General features: G+C 60.2%; 1 protein-coding gene across 3 annotated transcripts in view; it reads left to right on the top strand.

The window, feature by feature from the left end:
- The window catches only part of FOXP4 (forkhead box P4), a 63457-nt gene extending 47207 nt beyond the window's left edge, over positions 1–16250 (top strand). For all 3 annotated transcript variants that reach the window (XM_040616751.1, XM_040616749.1, XM_040616750.1), the window contains 12 exons: positions 1307–1454; positions 2002–2206; positions 2471–2575; positions 5108–5195; positions 7321–7404; positions 8666–8867; positions 8971–9047; positions 9269–9370; positions 13890–14011; positions 14133–14199; positions 14326–14492; positions 14720–16250. In XM_040616751.1, the coding sequence (XP_040472685.1) occupies positions 1307–1454; positions 2002–2206; positions 2471–2575; positions 5108–5195; positions 7321–7404; positions 8666–8867; positions 8971–9047; positions 9269–9370; positions 13890–14011; positions 14133–14199; positions 14326–14492; positions 14720–14864 (1512 nt within the window). In that variant the 3' untranslated portion in view covers positions 14865–16250. The remainder of the gene's footprint in view (positions 1–1306; positions 1455–2001; positions 2207–2470; positions 2576–5107; positions 5196–7320; positions 7405–8665; positions 8868–8970; positions 9048–9268; positions 9371–13889; positions 14012–14132; positions 14200–14325; positions 14493–14719) is intronic.
- Positions 16251–19795: the final 3545 nt, after the last annotated feature.

Here is a 19795-nt window from a genome sequence, read left to right as displayed (position 1 = left end):
GGTTCCGAACTGGGTTTGCCGTGGAGAGCATCTGCTGTTCCCTGCTGAGCAGAGAGCGGGATGCAGCCTCGGGGATCATCGAGCAAGGGAGGTGCGGCTGTGCCAGGTCCCTGAAGTCCCCAGCGCAGCAGGAGCCTGAGTCCCCACGATGCTCAGACCCAGCCAGAAGATAAAGGGATATTTCCTTTTGCAAAGCTCTTGCGCTCATCAGTAAGAACATGGCTGTGGGAATACTTCTTTTTGGGGTTGCAAAGCGCCTTGGCCGTGCTCCGCCGAGGAGGGGGCTTGCTGTGCCGAGAGGGGTCCCGATGCTTCTCTCGCCGAGGATGACGGAGCTGCCGTGGAGGGGCTGGGCTGCTGCTGGGGCTGGGTGGCGCGGCACAGCCGGCTCAGGCTGCCTGCAGCCCGGCTCCGTGCAACCTGCAAACAATGTCTGCACAGAGGGGTTCGAGGGGTTCAAGGGGTTACGGAGACGCCTGCCCCGCTAATGAGGCCGGGCAGGCCCAGGGCAGCTCCCCTTTCGTGGCCGGCTCGGATTAGCAGCTGCCTGTCCCCATCCCTAATTGAATTCTCTCCCCTTCAGTTAATTCTCATGGATTTCTTGGTGCCTCCCCAGGGACCCGTCCTGCCTAACTAGTTTAGGGCTTGGCTGGGTTGGTTTGGCTGGGTTGGTCAGAGCACAGCCGGCTCCTGGGGGTGGGTGGGAGAGTTGCCTACCTGGGGGGTGCTCCTGGCCACGGTGGGGGCACCCATCCTGGCACAGGGCACCAGCTCCCCTGCGGACAGTTGTTTTCTGCCCCCTGTGTCAAGAAGGGGCTTGTAATGGTCATTTTTGGCAAATAGGGACCATTTCCCTGCTTCAAGGAGGGTCCTGTGCAGCCAGGGTGCCTTTTGGGTGCTGGGAGCCCCCTTTGGGTGATGCTGGGTGCCTGTGGGAGCTCACCCTGCGGCTGAGCCTTCCCCTGTGGGACCCCACAGCTTGCGTTTGCGGGTTCGCCCACCTCGCAGGCAGAGCCGGGTCTCTGCTCTGAGCAAGACCCCAGCTCTGCTCACTCCCTCTCTTCTCGGTGCTTTATTTTTCCCTTCCCCTTTCCTTTTCTTCTCCTCCTCTTCCGACAGATCAAAGCCTCCGTCCGGCTCAGCCACCAGCTGAGCAGGCTCAGCGCCCAGCAGCAGGATGGAGGCACACAGGGCCGCGGTACCACGGCTGCGGGCATCCCTCACGGCCGCCGCCGGGCCCCTGCGAGGCTTCTGCTGCAAGGCTGGAAATAACACGCTTTGATTTCTCCCTTTTGTCTCCTGGCAGCCGTTAGGGAACAAGCAGCTGGCCTTCCAGCAGCAGCTCCTGCAGATGCAGCAGCTCCAGCAGCAGCACCTGTTAAACCTGCAGCGCCAGGGGCTGGTGAGCCTCCCACCGGGGCAGGGCACCGTGCCCCTGCAGACCCTGCCCCAAGGTAAGGACCCCCGCCCAGGCAGAGCGTTGGGGGGAGTCCCCGTGGCTGCAGCTTCTCCCTGCTCCGAGTGACGGAGGGCTGGGGAGGGGGCTGGGGCGTTGCTTTTCCTAATGTACCCATTTAAAGTTTGGGATCTGGTTGTATTCATGGCCGGAGCAGCTTTGGGAGTGTTTGAGCAGGGCTGGGTGCAGGATTGGGTCCCCAGCTTCCTCTTGCCGAGGGGTGCCAGGGTGTGGGGGGCCGGGGTCTCCTTTCCTCTGGTCACAGCTCTGCAGGGCTCCGTGGGTGCTGCGGGCACCTCGTTTTGGGCTTCCCGAGGGTGCTGTGCAGCCTCCCGTCACAGCTGCCGGCACAGGGGGCTCTGCCCAGCTTCAGGCGATGATTTATTTGGTGGTGCACGGTCCATGCTGGGCTGCCCGAGCTTTGGGGAGCCAAGCTGTGCCGGTAGAGGGGGGAATCCGAGGGGTCCCGAGCCAGCCCGGTGCACGGGTGCCAGTGGGTGCTGCTCCTCCCCGCTGACAGCGGGTGCTTTCTCCCTGCGCCGTAGCTGTGTGCCCCTCGGACCTCCAGCAGCTCTGGAAGGAGGTCACGGCCACCCAGCCTGTCGAGGACAGCATTAAGCAAGAAGGTCTCGACCTCACCACCAACACCTCCAACTCTACCTCGTTTTCGGCCGCCAAGGTCTCGCCTCCCATTTCCCATCACCCTCTGCCCAATGGACAGAGCACCATGCACACGCCGAGAAGGGACAGGTACAGCCCTGGCGTTTGGGTTTTACCCCTGGAGAGGTGGAAGGGGCTGGGATCCATCACCCGCAGGGCTGGCGGCAGGGTTGGGAGGGTCGGGGGGTTTCTGCCCGCCCCCAAAACAATCCTACTCCTGTTTTGCTGTGCCCATGGAGGACTGGGAGCCACCGCTGCGGGGTGTCCCGTGGGTCCCCGAGGGCTGGTCCCATGCACGGGAACGCTGGAGCATCACAGCTGCCCCGTCTGATGGTCCCTTTCCCTCTTCTGCAGCTCTTCCCACGAAGAGACCCCCGGCTCCCACCCACTGTACGGCCACGGAGAGTGCAAGTGGCCCGGCTGCGAAACCCTCTGTGAGGACCTGGGACAGTTTGTCAAGTAAGTGACTTTGGGGGGAGGTTTTCCTGGAGGAGGGGAGAGCCCAGGCGCTCAGGGTGGAACAGCATGGTGCTGCTGGAGGGGGAGACCCCAGAAATAGGTCCGGACCCCCCAAAATCTGTCTGCCCAGAGATAGGGGGGCCCCGTGCAAAAGGCAAAAACCCAGCAGGGTTTGCTGCTGGAGGAGAACTGGGCAGGCCCAGGCAGCAGGCGAGGGGTCTGCAGCTCCCCTCCTGGGGGGTGAGGGGAGGGGAGGGAGCAGATGGCAGCGCGGCACCCGCTGACACTGCTTGTGGGCTCCGGCGCTGACTGATTAACTCCGCTGTCGAAGAGCCCTCTGCTAGCGTCAGGGTCAAACAAATTGTTTTCACGCTTCGTCAGAGGTTTACTTAATTAGTTCATTTGCAATTAGATCTCTTTGTAGCCGGGATTTTTAGCAAAGACATCAGAAGGAACTGACGGGCTTGCTTGCTCCTTCCAACCTCCCCCACCCCCCCACCCCCCCCCCCCCCCGCCGCCTCTCCGGCTGTCTGCTCAGCGCGGTGGCCGAGACGCACCGACGCGTGCTTTGCTCTCCGTCGGGGAGATCTGGGGGTTTTACAGACCTGTCCTGTCCGCTGCCACGCACCCAGGGCCGGCTCCACTGGGAGCATCCCTTGGACCACACCAGCCTCCTTGTTGGTAGGGAAGGAGCCGGGCGGAGGCCTTGCAAAGGAGGATGAGGAGGTGCGAAGGCAGCCTGGGGATGCTGGGGGAGCCCTGCCCGGTGGCGATGGAGCGGGTGGTGAATGATGAGGCATCTCCTCCCACCTCTGGGGCATGTGTACACGGCACGGGGCAGATGAGCAAGCTCCACTTTGGAAGCTGGAGCTGGGGTTGGCCAGGGCTAGGCTGCGGTGCCAAGAGAGCCTTGCTGTGCCAGCCGGGGCTCTAGGGTCCTTGCACTCCCCCGTCCCACCTGCCTGCCCCCCCAGGCAGACCTGGTGCTTGCAGGAGCAAGCTCCCCGAGGGGCAGCCTCGCCCGCAGCACTAGTGAGGTGTTTCTGTCCCCTCTCCGCCAACATGAGCATATGTCGGGGTGAGGGATGGATGGAACGAAGACCTCCAGCTCCCAAGGGCTGAGCCCACCTGCGGCAGGGACCTTGCTTGGAGTCCGGGCACCAGCTTCAAGCCTCCTCTGAGCATCACCTCCATGGAGTAGCTCGGAAAGCCTCAGCAGTGGGGGTGGAAAGGGGCAGCAGATCCTTTGAGCAGCGGTTTATAAAAAACCTGTGAGGGTCAGGGGGGAGGCGTATCTGTTCCCGGCCAGCACAGCTTTGGCTCTCGATAGCTTTTTCCCTGGGGAAACAGCTGTGCCCTCGGTGTGCTGCGTGGGGAGAGGAGCGGATGGCTCGGTCCAGCTGCAGCCCTGTGGAGTGGGGTTGGGACACCGGTGGGGTTTGCTCACGTACAGGCTTGGCAGCCGGTCCCAGTTACCTAACTTGTTTTTGCAAGTTGGGGCTGGAAGTCTCGCAAAGAGCCGGGTGAGACTCCTGCTGTCTTCTGCCTCTGGACTGAGGGTAGATAGTCCTGGGGCACCTTCTCCTGGGATGTCCCAGCAGAAATATCCCAGCCTCGGTCCTGGAGAGCATTGGCCCACAACCCTGGGACACCTGTGTGTTTCCCAGTGTCAGATGCCACCTTTTGGGGTGTTCCTGGGGTGGCCCTGGTACAGTTTGCCCTGCTGCCCAGCACCTCCCCCTCCAACCTGTCCCACTCCTCCAGTGAGGAACCCCTGGGTTTGCACCCACCCCAGCAAGAAAGTGGCCTGGCTATGTGACATCTCTGGTGCTGGATGTGTCCCCAAGCTGCTGCTTTGCTGGGTCTGGGGGCAGGGACCCCCAGAAGGTGATGTCCCTGGCTCTGTGGCAAGTGGCGTCCCCATCATCGACTGCTTGCCTCTGCCAGGAGCCCTTCCCTTCCCCATGAGGGAGGGGGGGCAGGAAGGACCAAACGGCCTCGTGCTTTATAAACATAAAGTAGCCGTATAAACATCAGGCATGAAAGCGGTAGAATGAGGAGCACCCTGGAAACGTCACCTTTTGCCTTCAGGGGTTTCCTTAGAGGGTGTAAGTAAACCTCCATAATGCCACCTTTGTCCTGGAAACCTGCTCCTCAGGTCCTCCTGGGCACCTGCTGCCAGCAGCCTTCTCCAGGACTTTCCATCAACCCGTGGGTGGCCATAAGCACTGCAGGGCTGCCCCAGCGCTGCCACGGGCAGGGCTGGTTGTCTACAGCCACCCTCCAGCCCAGTTTGCTTGGTGCCTTCGTGCCTCAGTCTCCCTTCTGCTCGTCGCGCTGTGGGCAGCAGTGCCAGAGCATCCCCGGCACGGGGGACACCAGAGCCAGGCACAGGCAGCGCCTCACGGGCATCCTTGGGCGTTGCTGCGGTACAGACGGTTTGCAGGTCAGGGCTGATCCCAGGTGTGGCCCAGGTGGAGGGGCCACATTTTGGGCACGTCCAGGCGTAAACGCCCGTGTTCTCCTCCCCAGACACCTCAATACAGAACATGCACTTGATGACCGAAGCACGGCCCAGTGTCGGGTTCAGATGCAAGTGGTACAGCAGCTGGAAATACAGGTGGGTACCACCCCAGCCCCCAAGAACGCAGGTTTAAAAAGCTGTTTCCTTTCCAACTCTGCACGCCGTGTCTTGGCTGCTCTCTGCAAAAGGGGGTTAGCAAGGTTGGGGACGGTAGTGAGATAACCAGCCACCCCCGGGGCTCATTTTAAGCATCCTTCCCAAATAGGGGTGCTGGCCCTGGGCCACATCCTGATGGAGATCAAGGCCTGGGGGACCCTCCAACTGATTCCCCTTCTGACAACAGCATCCCTGCACACTTAGAAGGGATAAGTCATCCCTTCTGCCCAAAGTGTCACTGTGGGTACAAGGGGATGCCACAGACCTGGAAGACACATGCTGCCTGGGGGGGTACGTGCCCCTAGACACGAGCTGTGCCCCTGCCCTTGTGCCCAGCCGTGCCACTGCAGTGAGAGCCACGGGGCTGCTGGGTGCCTGGGAAATCAGGCCACTTATTTTGGTGGCTGAACACGGTCTTTGGAGCCCAACTTCGGGGTGCTATTTTTGGAAAGCCAGTTCTTTAAATAGTGCCTTTCCCAGCGTCTCCGACTCCCCGATGTGTCGTGCGTAATTCGGTTAATCGAAAAGGGGTGGGGGTGGGGGAGGAATGGGAGGAAGCCGAGGGTTGTCATCTTGGGACTTAAAAGTGGTTGAGGAGGAAATTGAGACAGGGCAGTGGTCTCTGTCGGAGGGTTGCTCACCGAGCCCCCCACGGCATGACAGTGCCCGGGTGTGTGGCGGGGGCTGGCAGCAGCTCAAGGCGGTTTGTGCCCATCGCCATGTGGGGCAGTGGGTGTCACCACGGGGGCCACCAGCCCCGGGGGGGGACAGCAGCCTTGGGAGCCTCTGCCCAGAGTTACGATAATGGGGGCTGTGGAGGCGGGGGGGTGAGTGGTGGAGGCGGGGGGGGGGGATGCAGCAAAACCTTCCCGGGTGGGGAGGCTGCGAAGCCGCCTGGGCGAAGGCGTGCGAGCGCATCCTGCTCCCCAGCCCCAGCTAAAGGGAGAGGTTGAAAGCAATTACTGGGGCTTGAAGAGGGGAGGGAAAGGAAGGGGAAGAAAAAAAAGCTGAAGGGCGAGCAGAAAGCTGCATGTGCAGAGAGGAGAACCTGCCACCGGAGCTACCAATTATAAAGTTTTCAGCGCGGAGCTCCCGCTGTGCCAGCGGAGAGCGCCTGCATCACGAGGGGAGACCTGTCAGCTCTAATGAGCACCACGACAGCACGAAAGCATCTGAGCTGCTCCAAACTTGCAGCAAACTCTACTCTGGCTCCTGCCTTTAACTCCTTCCTCGCCTGACTCCCGGCTCCAGAGCCTGCCTGGGGAGGGGGCTTGGCTGGCAGGGAGCTGGCAGCACGTGGGGATGTGGCCGAGCCCTGAGCTTGAGGGGTCACGGTGGAAAGGGGAGGTGACGGGGAGAGAGAGGGTGTCAGATCCCATCGCCTCCGCCGGGCTCAAAATCTCTCCTGGTGCCACAGTGAATATTTCACCCTTCTCCGCACTCGGGGGAGTAAACAGGCGAGAGCGCGCAATTAAAGCGATGTTGTACGTCCGGGTGGATGGATGGACGGACGGAGGGATGGGTGGATGGACGGACGGAGGGATGGGTGGATGGACGGACGCAGGGATGGGTGGATGGACGGACGCAGGGATGGGTGGATGGACGGACGGAGGGATGGGTGGATGGACGGACGGAGGGATGGGTGGACGGACAGGGAGCTGCTGGTGAGCGGGAGGCAGCAGAGGCTGGAGGAGGGCGAAGGGGACAGGGACAAGAGCACCTGGGCAGGAGGGTGAGGCTGCGGTGGGTGGCTGGGACGGGGCCGTGCTGTTGGATGGCAGCCAGAAGGCACGGGAAACGACTCCATTTCATCCTACATTTTCCACCTGACTGCACACATGGAGCTGGAGCAGCAGTAGCCCCTGTGCCCCCCACAATGCATGCCACAGCCTGCCACAGAGCCGTGGCCCCACTGGTGCTCTTGGGAGGGCTCAGCGTCAGGCAGGAGGTGGCTCCTGTGGGGATGCTGGAGGATGCTGCCTGCCCAGAGCCAGGGCTGGGGGCACCTCTGCAGTGGCTGCTGGCACGGCCTGACCATCTCCCTTCTGCTTCTTGCCTCCTGCAGCTGGCAAAGGAAAGTGAGCGTCTCCAAGCAATGATGGCCCATCTTCACATGAGACCTTCAGAGCCAAAGCCTTTCAGCCAACCTGTAAGCGTGCGTCCCCCTCCTGCCCTTGTACATCCCCGCAGTCGCTGGCTGCCATCCCCTCCCTGTCCTGTGCACGGTCACCACAGCCCTGCATGGCCCAGCTGGACGGGCTTCTTGGGGTGGCCATGCCTTGACCGTGCTCCGGCACACGTAGTCTGGTCCCTTGTGCTGGTGCAAGGCATCAAGCAGGAGTGAAATGCAACCTGCGTCAGAATGTTGTGCTGTTCTGCCAGTTTGGACATGTAATGGTTGTATCCCAATCCCATCCCATCCCGTGGCTGCAACCTCTCCTGCAGTCGCATCCCATCCCGTGGTTGCATCCCCATCCTGTGGTTGCAACCTCTCCTGCAGTCGCATCCCATCCCGTGGTTGCAACCTCTCCTGCAGTCGCATCCCATCCCATGGTTGCAACCTCTCCTGCAGCTGCATCCCATCCCGTGGTTGCATCCCCATCCCGTGGCTGCAACCTCTCCTGCAGACGCATCCCATCCCGTGGTTGCATCCCCATCCCGTGGTTGCAACCTCTCCTGCAGCTGCATCCCATCCTGTGGTTGCATCCCCATCCTGTGGTTGCAACCTCTCCTGCAGCTGCATCCCATCCCATGGTTGCATCCCCATCCTGTGGTTGCAACCTCTCCTGCAGACGCATCCCATCCCGTGGTTGCAACCTCTCCTGCAGCTGCATCCCATCCCGTGGTTGCATCCCCATCCCGTGGCTGCAACCTCTTCTGCAGCTGCATCCCATCCCGTGGTTGCATCCCCATCCCGTGGCTGCAACCTCTCCTGCAGACGCATCCCATCCCGTGGTTGCATCCCCATCCCGTGGTTGCAACCTCTCCTGCAGTCGTATCCCATCCTGTGGTTGCATCCCCATCCTGTGGTTGCAACCTCTCCTGCAGCTGCATCCCATCCCGTGGTTGCATCCCCATCCTGTGGTTGCAACCTCTCCTGCAGACGCATCCCATCCCGTGGTTGCATCCCCATCCCGTGGTTGCAACCTCTCCTGCAGCTGCATCCCATCCCGTGGTTGCATCCCCATCCCGTGGCTGCAACCTCTTCTGCAGCTGCATCCCATCCCGTGGTTGCATCCCCATCCCGTGGTTGCATCCCCATCCCATGGTTGCATCCCCATCCCGTGGTTGCATGCCTTTGCTGCCTGCTTTTCTGTGCCGAGCTGCCGGTGTGCCGGGGGGCTCTCCCCACCCATCCTTCCCCGTGCCGGTGCCCAACCACCCGTCCTCCCTCCCGCCTGTCCGTGCAGCTGAACCTGGTCTCCAGTGCCACCCTCTCCAAGAGCACTTCCGACACGTTCCCCGACGGCTTACCTCATCCCCCCACCTCCGCCACGGCGCCCATCACCCCCCTGCGGCAGGGCCCCTCCGTCATCAGCTCTTCCACTTTACACAACGTGGGGCCCATCCGCAGGAGAAACTCGGAGAAGTTCTGCACCCCAATATCTTCAGGTGAGCATTGGGATGGGGCTCAGCACCCTCCAGCACGCGGTTCCCAGGTCCCCAAGCTGATCCCTTCACCCCCCCACCCCCAAATTTCTTATCCCCTCTCCAGAACTTGCACAGAATCACGAGTTTTACAAAAACGCAGATGTCCGGCCGCCCTTCACGTACGCCTCGCTCATTCGGCAGGTGAGTGGCTCCCCGCGCTGTGGGCTTCAGCTCTGCACCCCGAGACCTGCCTGTGGGGCACCTTGGGCAAAGCCCCGCTCTCCCCCATTTATCTCAGTCCTGGGGGAGCCCCTGCACGCGCTGAACCCCCATGTCTCCCCCCGGTGCCTCCCTACGGGATGGGTGTCAAGCCCCACCAGGGCATCACGAGTGATGCTCTTGTCCCCTCTCTGGTTTCCCAGGCCATCCTGGAGACCCCCGACAGGCAGCTAACGTTGAACGAAATCTATAACTGGTTCACGCGGATGTTCGCCTACTTCCGAAGGAACACGGCCACCTGGAAGGTGAGAGCAGCTCTGCTCAGCGCCGGGGGGCTCACCCCATCCCACCCAGGGCTCACCCAATCCCACCCAGGGCTCGCCCTGTCCCAGCCAGAGCTGCCTGCCATGGGGGATGCTCCAGCTTAAATGGGCACCTGTGGTAAAGGACCAGTTTATGGCACAGCTCTGAGATGGTGCAGGAAAACTGATTTTGTGGATAAATCCCACATTTCTCCCCGCAAAGGCTCATCCCATCCCACCCAGAGCTACCTGCCACGGGGGATGCTCCAGCTTAAATGGGCACCTGTGGTAAAGGACTGGTTTATTGCACAGCTCTGAGGTGATGAAGGAAAGTGATTTTGTGGACAAATCTCACATTTCTCCCCCCAAAACATATCCCTGGTCTCTGGGAGCACATCATCCATGCAGCAGGATACAGCAGAGGGCTGCACTGTAGAAAGCTGGGGCTTTTTGCGGAGCTGGGGCTGAAGCAGAGCTGCCCACTGTGAGAGAAGGGCAGATAAAAGCGAGAGACCCTCGAAACAGCAGATCAGGGTAACGGTAACGCAGGGCAGCGAGGCGCAGTGGGGTGCAGATGCTGGTCCATGGGTATGGAGGGAGAGTGGTGATGGTCCATGGGTATGGAGGGAGAGTGGTGATGGTCCATGGGGATGGAGGGAGAGTGGTGATGGTCCATGGGTATGGAGGGAGAGTGGTGATGGTCCATGGGGATGGAGGGAGAGTGGGGATGGTCCATGGGGATGGAGGGAGAGTGGGGATGGTCCATGGGGATGGAGGGAGAGTGGGGATGGTCCATGGGGATGGAGGGAGAGTGGGGATGGCTGGGGGGACCGCTGGCACGCAGAAGCACCCGTGGTGCTCCCCTGCTCGGTGCTTGTTGCTGTACGGGCAGGTCCTCGCAGTTTTTGGTGCTGAGCAGCCGTTTGTCAGGACTAGGCTGATGGGCATCAGTTCTGGGGCAGCGCGCAGGTGCTGGGGCTGCTCCCCCCTTGGTTATTTAGAACTGGAGAACTGAGAAAACGTGTTGTGGAGGAATGGGGTGGTTGTGAGAAGGAGCAGTTACTGCCCTGACGGGGGAAGATTTATTTCTTGTTTCCTGCTGCGTGCGTTTACTGAGACGCAGCATCCTCCTGCTTAGGGCAGCAAGAAATAAAGGGGCAGAGGGAAAGTTACACTTAAAAAAAATTAGAATAAACGAGGCGCAAGCGAGACGGTGCATTTTGAAAGGGTTAAAGGAGGAATCGGTTCTCCTGGAGCCCAGGGCCCCCGTGTGTTGCTGCTGCAGATTCCAACAGCGAACTAACGGGTGTTTGGGCTCCAAAGCGCTATGGGTGGCCCCTGGCTTGGGCACAGCCCACCCTGAGCATCCCCACACCCCAGCAGGGAGGGTGGCAGTGGGAAGGAGCGGGGCTGGAGGGGTCCCAGGTGCCTGGGCCATTTCTGGTCCTGGCCGTGTCCCTGCGTCAGGCTGGAGTCCCCCTCACGGCACGCGCGCAGCACTGCAAGCCGGGGAGCATCGTGGGGAGCATCCATCGCTGGTCGCTGCCGCTGCTGTCGCGACCTGGGGACACCCCCGGCTGCGGGGACAGTGTGGGCAGTGATGGGGAGCGCTGGGGCAGAGCCCGCGGTGGCCGTCCCTGCTCCCAGGACGGTGTCTCGCCGGTCAGGGCAGAGCAGGGGCTGTCCCCAGGGCAGCACTTTACCCGTTTTTTACAGTTTTCCCATCTGTGGAATGAGACAGCAGCAGGTGAAAATGCCTTTTTCTTGCCTTTTTACTGGCTGAAAGGAGTAAATATTTTGGGTTTTTTGCTTTGCAGCTTCCTCGCACCCCGTGTTATCCAAGGGCAGAGCTGATGTCTTGGACAAGGGCATGGTTCCCTTCTTGCTGCTCTTTATTTTTTCCCATTCCACCACCAGAAGGGATGGCAGGGGATTAAAAAGAGCTACCAGGGGGGGATGATTCCCTTCCCAAATTCCAGTGTCCAAGGCCAGGCTTCTTTTGAAGGAGCGGGATACACAGGAAAAAATAATGTATTTCCACCCTTCAGAAAGCCACCGTTGCTGCTGCAGCTTCTCCCTCATCTGCTGCTGCAGCTTCCCCGTGGGATGGGGCACGGGTGCTGGGGGCCAAGGCGGGTACCCCATCCCCACAGCGGGGCAGAGCCCCGGCGTGATGTGGGGGCCCACAGGGGGACCCCCAGCACGGCACGGCACGGGGGGCAGGGCCAGGGGTGTAAAGCAAACATCATTAGAAAAGACAAAGATGAGAAGCAAACAGAGCAGCCAAGTCTGGCACTGAACAAATACTCGGCTGAAATACAACAGCCACGTTAGGATGAGGCAGGGGACCCATCCCGACACGAGGTGGGAGGATTCCCGTGGCGGGGGTCTCGCCTGGCACCTCCTCCATGTCCTGGGGCCAGCACCCTGCCTGACGCCCAGCACAGGCAACAGGGCATCCCAGGCTCTGGTGATGCTGAATCGCATCCTGTCCAGTGCCAGGATTTATTTTATTTCCATTTTGGCTTTTGCAAACACATACCCGCCAGTGCCTCGACGCAGGGGGGTGTCACCGGAGGGAGAGGGGGGACATGGGCACTGCTGGGCTGCGGCTGCGCCTCCACGTGCAGGAAAGGTTTCGGCTTTGCCACGCTTCTTGCCTTTAATCAGGGCTTTGTTTGGACGAGGAGTCCCCTGCGTGCACAGGAAGGAGGAAGGGGAGCGCAGGCAGGATCCGGCCCCAGCGAGGGGAGGAAGTCCTGTGTTTGCTCGCCAGGGGAAGGGGCTCAAGGGCAGCAGCAGGACCCAGCCCCGGCCAGACCTCAGACCCCTGGTTGCGGGCAGGGTGCAGGGTATTCGCAGAGACGGTGCAAGGACAGAGCCGCGGCTCATCCTGCTCCCATGCTGGTCCAGGAGCACAGTGATGTCTGGGGTCCCCCTTGGATTACCAGCTCTCCAGGGTGTCCGCGTGGTGCTGAGTTCAGCCCGACCCTCCTCTCTGGGTGATGCCAGCACGGGGTTTGAGGATGAGAGGTGCTGAGGCCCCTGGGGCAGGGCATGTCTCAAATGGAGCGTATCCCCTTGGGTGCGAGCGGCGACGGCACCGAGCTGGGACCCAGGGACCTGGCTCTGCACCGCACCCAGCATCGCACGAGGAGCTGGGCTGGTTCCTAGTGTGACTCAGGGGTTCCCTCCAAAAAATCACATCAAACAGCACTTGACTGCCCAAATCTCTGTCCCCAGGACCACCGCCACCCGGCTCCCACTGGGGCCATTGCGGCAGCACTGGGCACACTGGGGTGGCCGGTGAGCAGTGGGCACAGGGCAGTGACCAGAGGATGGATGAATGGATGGACAGATGATGGATGGATGGATGGATGGATGGATGGATGGATGGATGGATGGATGGATGGATGGATGGATAACCAGGGAAGGAGCCCAGCTTTGTTTATTTTTGTCCTTAAATTAAAAAGAAGGAGGCAACGGTGCAATTCGATGAGTTTCTGGGAACTCTTCACACTTTCCAGGGTGGGGGGGTTCAGTCCTTGTGTCTCCTTTTGCCTTGTTGTGTTGGCCAGCTTCTTTGTTTATACAGCCCCCGTTCGACCTTTTAAATTGCTGTTAATGTTTTAGCGTAACGAATTAGTCTCTCATCACGAATCAGGACTCGAAATAAAAAAAAAAAAAAAGAAAAAAAAAAAACCTCCGAGGCCAACTTCCTGAAATTGGGGTCATTCTCATTTGCAAGGCAGAGAATCTGAGAACCTTAATGCAAGGAAATTTATTCAAAGGCAGAGCCCCGGCGTGATTAGGCCCTTTGTAATTATAGCTCGGAGAGATTCCACTCCAGCCTCCTGCCTCCCTCATGGATTAGCAAGTGAGTCGGAAAAATACACAGGATTTAATTAGAGGCAAATTAAAATTGGTAATGAAATAGGGGCAGTAGCAAATGGCAGGGAGTTGGAAGGGGAAAAGGGAGCTGGTATCTCTCGGGGCTGTGCTGTCTGCCTACGTGTGTGTCTCTTTATTTTACATTTAGAAATGTAAAGATGGTCGATGTAAAGAAGAAAGGGAGGGAAAGGACCAAAAAGGGAGGGTGGGGGGAAAGAAAAAGAGCGAAAAAGATTAGCTGGCTTTGCCGAGCTTCCCTGAGTGAGCTGCAGTGGAGAGGGTGGCTCAGCTCCTGGGTTCTTGCTGGTGTGACTTGTTCCTTGTCCCACGCTGTCCCCATCTTCCTCGGCACCTGGCCAAGGTCCGTGAAACGGAGTCGTGTCCGACGTGCAGCTCCGGGGCTCAACTCCTAAACCCTCCCGGTGCCGACGGGGCGAGCGGGTGTTCGCAGCACCCGTGGGTGGCTTTGCAGAGCGTTTGGCTGTAGACACTCGGAGCGTGGCCAGGACAGCCAGGCGATGTGGGGACCTGCAGGGGCTGGGCGAGGAGGAGAATGGCGAGGAAGAGGAGGGCTCCGGGCGGCGGGGTGAGGGGCCGTGCCACTGAGCTCTCCTGCCCGCTCTGCCTGCAGAATGCCGTCCGCCACAACCTGAGCCTGCACAAGTGCTTTGTGCGCGTGGAGAACGTCAAGGGAGCCGTCTGGACCGTCGATGAGCACGAGTACCAAAAGCGAAGGCCACCAAAGATGACAGGGTGGGTCCTTCTTTCCCATGGGGGTCAGCCCAGCACCCGCGCTCCCACCTGCCCCTGCTGCCAGCGCCCTGGTCGCCGCGCCGGGAGCGCTCAGCCGGGCATTGTTCTGCTTTTTCTGCAGGAGTCCGACTTTAGTCAAAAACATGATTTCAGGACTCGGTTACGGAGCACTTAATGCAAGTTACCAGGTAAGGACCCAGTCTCGTCCCCGGCAGGGATGCGGGGAGCACTGAACCATCACCCCTCCGTAGTCCTGTTTTCCGTCACGGTCTCACATCCTCCACGCCTCAAGCCGCTGCCGCTTTCTGTTGCAGGCAGCGCTGGCGGAGAGCAGCTTCCCGCTGCTGAACAGCCCCACCATGATCAACACCAGCTCCGCCAGCGGCATGCTGCACGTGGGCCACGACGATGTGAGCAGCACCGTGGAGCAGGTCAACAGCAACGGCAGCAACAGCCCGCGCCTGTCCCCGCAGCAGTACAGGTCAGCCCGGCCGAGGGTGAGGGGGTGAGGGACGGGGCTGGTGGGGGTCACTGGGCTGCGGAGGCTTTGGAGCTAAGGGACGGTGGCACGTGGGCACCCAGAGCTGCTTGTTGCCTCCCATGGCTCCTTCCCCCCTCAGCATGAGGAGCAGGGGTTGGACCAGGAGTTTCGTGGGGTTGTGGCGAGTGGGACCAGCTCCCCGAGGCTGAAGGCTTCCCTCCTCGCAGCCATCCAGTGCACGTGAAGGAGGAACCAGCTGAGGCAGAAGATGACAGCAGACCTGTCTCGCTGATGGCCACCACCAACCAGAATGTGACGATTCCTGACGACAGGGACCTGGAGGAGGAGCTGCCGGTGGAAGACTTGTCCTAAGGACCCCTTCCTCCTCCCCACCGAGGGGCAAACCCTTTCCACCCTCCCGACTGGAGACCAAGCGACGGCTCCCACCTCCCCAAGGTGACCTTCGGCGTTAACCTGTTTTTTAAAGGCACTTCCACAAAGCAAAAGGGTTTCCTTGGTGCAACAACCTGTCGCTGATGGCTCGTCCCTCACGCTCCCCACCGCCCCATGCTGCAGACCCGGTGACTGACCGACCCCTGCCGCAGGGGACATCCCATGACACGAGAAGCAAAAACCCAAGAGCTGGACTTTTTCTCCCCTCCTCCCTTGATTAGTGACTGGTGAACGAGGATGGTAGGTTGTTTCTGTCCGAAATGGTCCCTTTTTCCTTCCCCGGGCACGGTGGGCACAGGGAAGGCACCTCCGTCCCCTTTTCCCCTCCGGTGTTCTGCCCGGTGATGCTCAAGCCTCCACCAGTGACCACCCTGGGGAGGGAAGGCCGTGGCAGGAACCCGCTGTCATCTCTCCGTCTCCCAGTGGGTTTTGCACTAGGAGGGACCGTGGACCCTGCCCACGTGCTGCCTCCACCCGGCCTTGGGGGAAGAAACGGCAGAAACGGGGGCGAGTCCCCTGCCGTGGTCTGGATGTCGGGCTTGCAGCATTGGCTCGTGGCCGGGGAAGGATGAGGACCAGCACGTCGGTGGGACCGTGTCCCCTTTGCCTTGTCACCTCTGGCAGGTTGCTAAACTGCCCGGCGAGCAGAGCAGCCGCCCTGGGTTGGCCCCTGTCCCCACTGGTGGGGGGGCTGGTGGCACCCAGCGGTGATGACCATCCCCAGCCAGCCACCAGCGCCGGGCAGCGAGGACACGGCTCCCTGCTTCCTTCTCGACACCGGCTGCAGCAGGTGACACCTCTCCCAGCCCGTGCAGGGACGGCCAGTGGCCCGACCTTGCCATTGGGGAACGTCTCCCGTCCCCTTGCGCACCCAGTTCCTCCTGCCAAGCCGGGGCAGGGACTCCGAGGATGGGCAGTGGCGCAGGGATGCAGCACCCGCCACCGCCGAGCCTCCTCCGGAGGGGCTGGCATGGGCAGAGCCCGGCGCTGAGCTGCCTCCCAGCCATGCCGCTGGCAGCAAAGCCGCCCCCGGTGAAAACCAGTGGTGGGCAAACCTGGCCGTGGCCCCCGGTGAAAGCCGGTGGTGGGCAAACCTGGCTGTGGCCGGTGTGCCGAGCCTGCTGCCACCGGCGCTCCCGCTTTCATCGTCTCTTTTTGTTATCCTTTTGTGTGCGTGTGCGTCCAGATGGGAAGATACCAAAAGATTTCTAGAGACAGAAGGTCCGTAGTTCAGGTGAACAGATGGTAATAATGCCAAAAAAAAAAAAAAAATTAATAATAACGAGAACAACACAACCAAACACCCCTCTTCTCACTGCTCTTTCTTTCTGTGGTGGTGATGTGGGTACCCAGCGCCAGGCTCCTCCCGGCAGGCAGCTGCGGCCACCTCGGTGCCCTGCGCTGGCCTCAGGGACCAGCACCTTTCTCGGGGACCAGCACCTTCCCCAGCACGGCCGGGCTGGCACTGGCTGTCCTGGCATGCAGCAGGGTCTTGGGGGATTTGCCGTGATGGATGTGGAGCTGCTCCCGTTTTCGAGCCCAGCTCTGGGCTCTCCCGAAGCGACGCCGAGCGCTGCTCCATCCCTCCCTGTCCCTGGTACCCTGGGTTGAGACTTCGGCGGTGGGGGCTGCATCGCTGCTCCAGCACGTGGCCCCCAGCCCCGTGCGGGGTCCTGGCGCCGGCACGCCGGGAGCTGTGGTTTGGGTTTAAATGCAACACACAGCTGTGGGTCAGGGGGATGTGTGCTCGTGTGTCCCCATGCATCCATCACCTCTGTGACATCGCAGAGGGGCTCTTGGCCCTGTGGCATGTGTCCCTGGGGCAAGCCCGTACCTCAGATCATCTTCTTTGCTGCCTGGTCCATCCTGGGTACCCAGGTGGCTGCAGAGATGGCGGGGGGCTGGCCCCGGCTCCCCTCTGCAGCCATCGGTGAGGCTGAGCGCCCCCCCCCCCAGCCTTGTTCCCAGTGCCACCCTGGCACCATCCAGGGGATGCCGAGCCCCTCGGGAAGCAGCAGCCACCCGGGGGGAGGCACAGCCCGGGGGGGGGGCTGTTGATGGGGGTCAGCAGCATCCCCCGGCGGGTGTTGTAGAGGCGCCCTTGAACCTTCTGAAAAACCCTGAAAATCCTGCAAAACCCACCCTGGCCAGCCCCTGGCGTGGGTGCCCGTGCAGTTGCGTGGGTGCTGGCCGTGCCGTGCCGTGCCGTGCCGTGCCGTGCCGTGCCGTGCCGTGCCGTGCCGTGCCGGCCTTCGCTAGGTGTCTCCACTCGACCCGTGTTTCTCTCCACGCCGCAGCCTCGCTCGCTCCCTCGCTGCTGCCAAAACACCCTGGCCAGGAGGTTTGCCAGCCCCTTCCCCAAGCCCTCCGGCCTCTCCCGGCTCATCCCTGCCGCTGCTGGCTCCGCCGGACACCAAAGACCCTGCTGGGGCTGGGGGGCGCGGACCGACCCCCCTCTCTTGCAGTGTGGGTGCAGCCCTGGCCCCCCATGTATCTCCAAAGGAGCCGCAAGGCCAGAGGCGCTGCGTATTTTCCCATATTTTTCCATGATTTGTTTTTCTTTTTTCTTCTTTTTTCTTTTTTTTTTTCTCTCTCATTTTTTTAATTTTTTTTTCCCTTTCTTTTCTTTTTTTCATTTTTTTTTTCTGTTTTTTTGATCTTAAGTTATTATTTAAAACAAGTTTACAGCTGCCGCGGGCGGGTGTTGCTGGAGGGAGGCTGGCATTACACGTCGCTACTTCACTTGTATGAAGGACCAGGGAGGGATGGAGGGGCTGGATGTTGGGGTGCAGCCCTTGGACCCCCTCCGCTGCTGCTCCACCACGGTTCACCCTTGGCAGGGGATCGCCTGCCTCCCTCCAGGCTTTTGGGTTTTTGGTTTGCATCTCCCCAGCCGGGGGTGGGGGGTGGGGGAGGCAACTGTGGCTCTTAGGGCAGTGCCAGCACCCGGTGTCATCCCCGTGCTGCTCCAACGTGTCTGTGACAGCCCAGTGTCCCTGAGGACGGAATAACCTGGCCTCATACTGATTTAATTTGTTTTTTCCTCAGGAGGGGGAGGTTTTGCAGCCTGGTGCATTCATCACTATTGCATGGGTGCGGGGAGGGCTGCGGGCGGTGGGTGCTGCTGGCCCCAGCTGCCCCCCACTGCGGGAGTTATTCTGCGTGGGGGTCCTTCCCCCCATCCACAGGGCCACGAGCTCTGCCTGGGTTCAGACCCCCCCCTCGCTGTTTCAGGGGGGTGTTTCAGTAGCTGCTCCCCTTCGTTTGCTTTTCCTGGGTCCTTTTCCTTTGCCTTCCTCGTGCTCTTCAAATTCCGGTTTTTAGCAGCTCTGCAACCCCCTGGTTCCACATATGGGCCAGCAAAATCCAGGGTGGTCCAGGCACGAAGTGCCCTGGCATTGGCAAGCCCTCCAGCGCCTGCTGCAGTTCCTGCTCGGGGCAGGGGGTGTGATGTATTTTTTTTTTTTTTTTTTTTTTTAAGCTTTTCCAGAGGTACAGACATCCCCGAAATGCTTCCCAGGGCCAGGGTAAGCCGCATGCCTCCAGATCCCCAGGGGTCCAGCCAAAACCCCTGTACGCCATCATGCCATCACCCCCACCCCCCACGAGGACAACCTGGCGCCTTCCCCTCCGCGCTGTATATTCCTATAGGTCTTTAGCCGCCAGCCTGGCTCCGAAGAGCACTCTCTATATATATTATATATATATATAAATAAATATATAAATATAAAGGAGTTTTTTTTTTTTCTTTAAACAAATGCACAGGTTTGGAAAGTCCTGTGGCTCCAGGTGATGCCTCTTCCCTGGCTCTTGCTGAAACGGGAATCCTGGTGGGTGTTTTCACGGGAAACGCGCCCGGTTTGATACTCAGGGGTAAATTTAATTCATTCTCTTACCCCCTGCCCGGCCCGGCTGCCTCTGCAGGGTCCCATCCGAACCCAGGTACTGTGTCCTCTCCCAGCCTTGCCTGTGCCTGCCCCTCTCGCCCCTCTGGTTTATTTTTTGCTGGTTTGAATGTTACGAAATTCTGCGGGATTTACCTCAAACACGCCGGAGGCGGGGGCGGGGGGGAAGGGAGAGAAGGAAGGATAAAGGACCAAACGCGATGTGTGGCAGAATTGTATGTCTGTATATATTGAGATATATATATACTGGGTTTAAACCTACCAACACAAATTGTTCTTTTTGGGTTTTTTCTGGTTGTTTTTTTGGTTTTTTATTATTTTTTATTTCTTGTTTCTTTCTGCCCTGGGGCAGTTCTGTGAGGGGAAGGCGTGGGCACCTCTCTGTAAGTAAAGGCATTTTTCTGGGTATCTCCCACTGAAGGAATTACTCATTTTTCCATGTTTTTCTTTTTTTTTTTTTTTTTTTTTATTCCCCTCAATGATCCCCTCTCCCCGAATAGCTAGAATAGGTAGAGCTGGGGAGGATCAGAAACCAGTGCTCAAAGGGAAGGGGTGCTGGGAGCACTGGGAGCTGCTGGGGAGGCCAGCGGAGGCGAAGGGAGAGCAGCAGCCGAACCTGCGTTAAACCAAAGGGTTTCTTTGCTTTGTTTACACGCCTGGCCAGCCCCACCGCCCGGGAGGCTCTCCCTGGATCTAGGTTTTTGTCCTGGAAGCACTGGGGAAGGTAGGGACAGGCCAGAGCCAGGGGCTCAGGGACCCTCCGCTCCCAGGTGATGGCCCGGGGGGAACCCAGGTGGGTACCCAGGCTGGGAGCATCCCTGTCCCCTGGCTGCTCCAGGCAAGTGCCAGCCCTGCCACAACCTTGTCCTTTCCCCCCCCCCCATCCTCTTTGGCGCTGGGCGGGAAGGTGATGCTGGGGAGGTGGGATGAGGTGGGATGAGTTCC

Source organism: Falco naumanni, chromosome 17, assembly GCF_017639655.2.
Source record: "Falco naumanni isolate bFalNau1 chromosome 17, bFalNau1.pat, whole genome shotgun sequence".
Classification (NCBI taxonomy): Eukaryota; Metazoa; Chordata; class Aves; order Falconiformes; family Falconidae; genus Falco; species Falco naumanni.
Note: the sequence above shows the minus strand (reverse complement) of the source record. Positions and strands in the feature narration are given on the sequence as shown.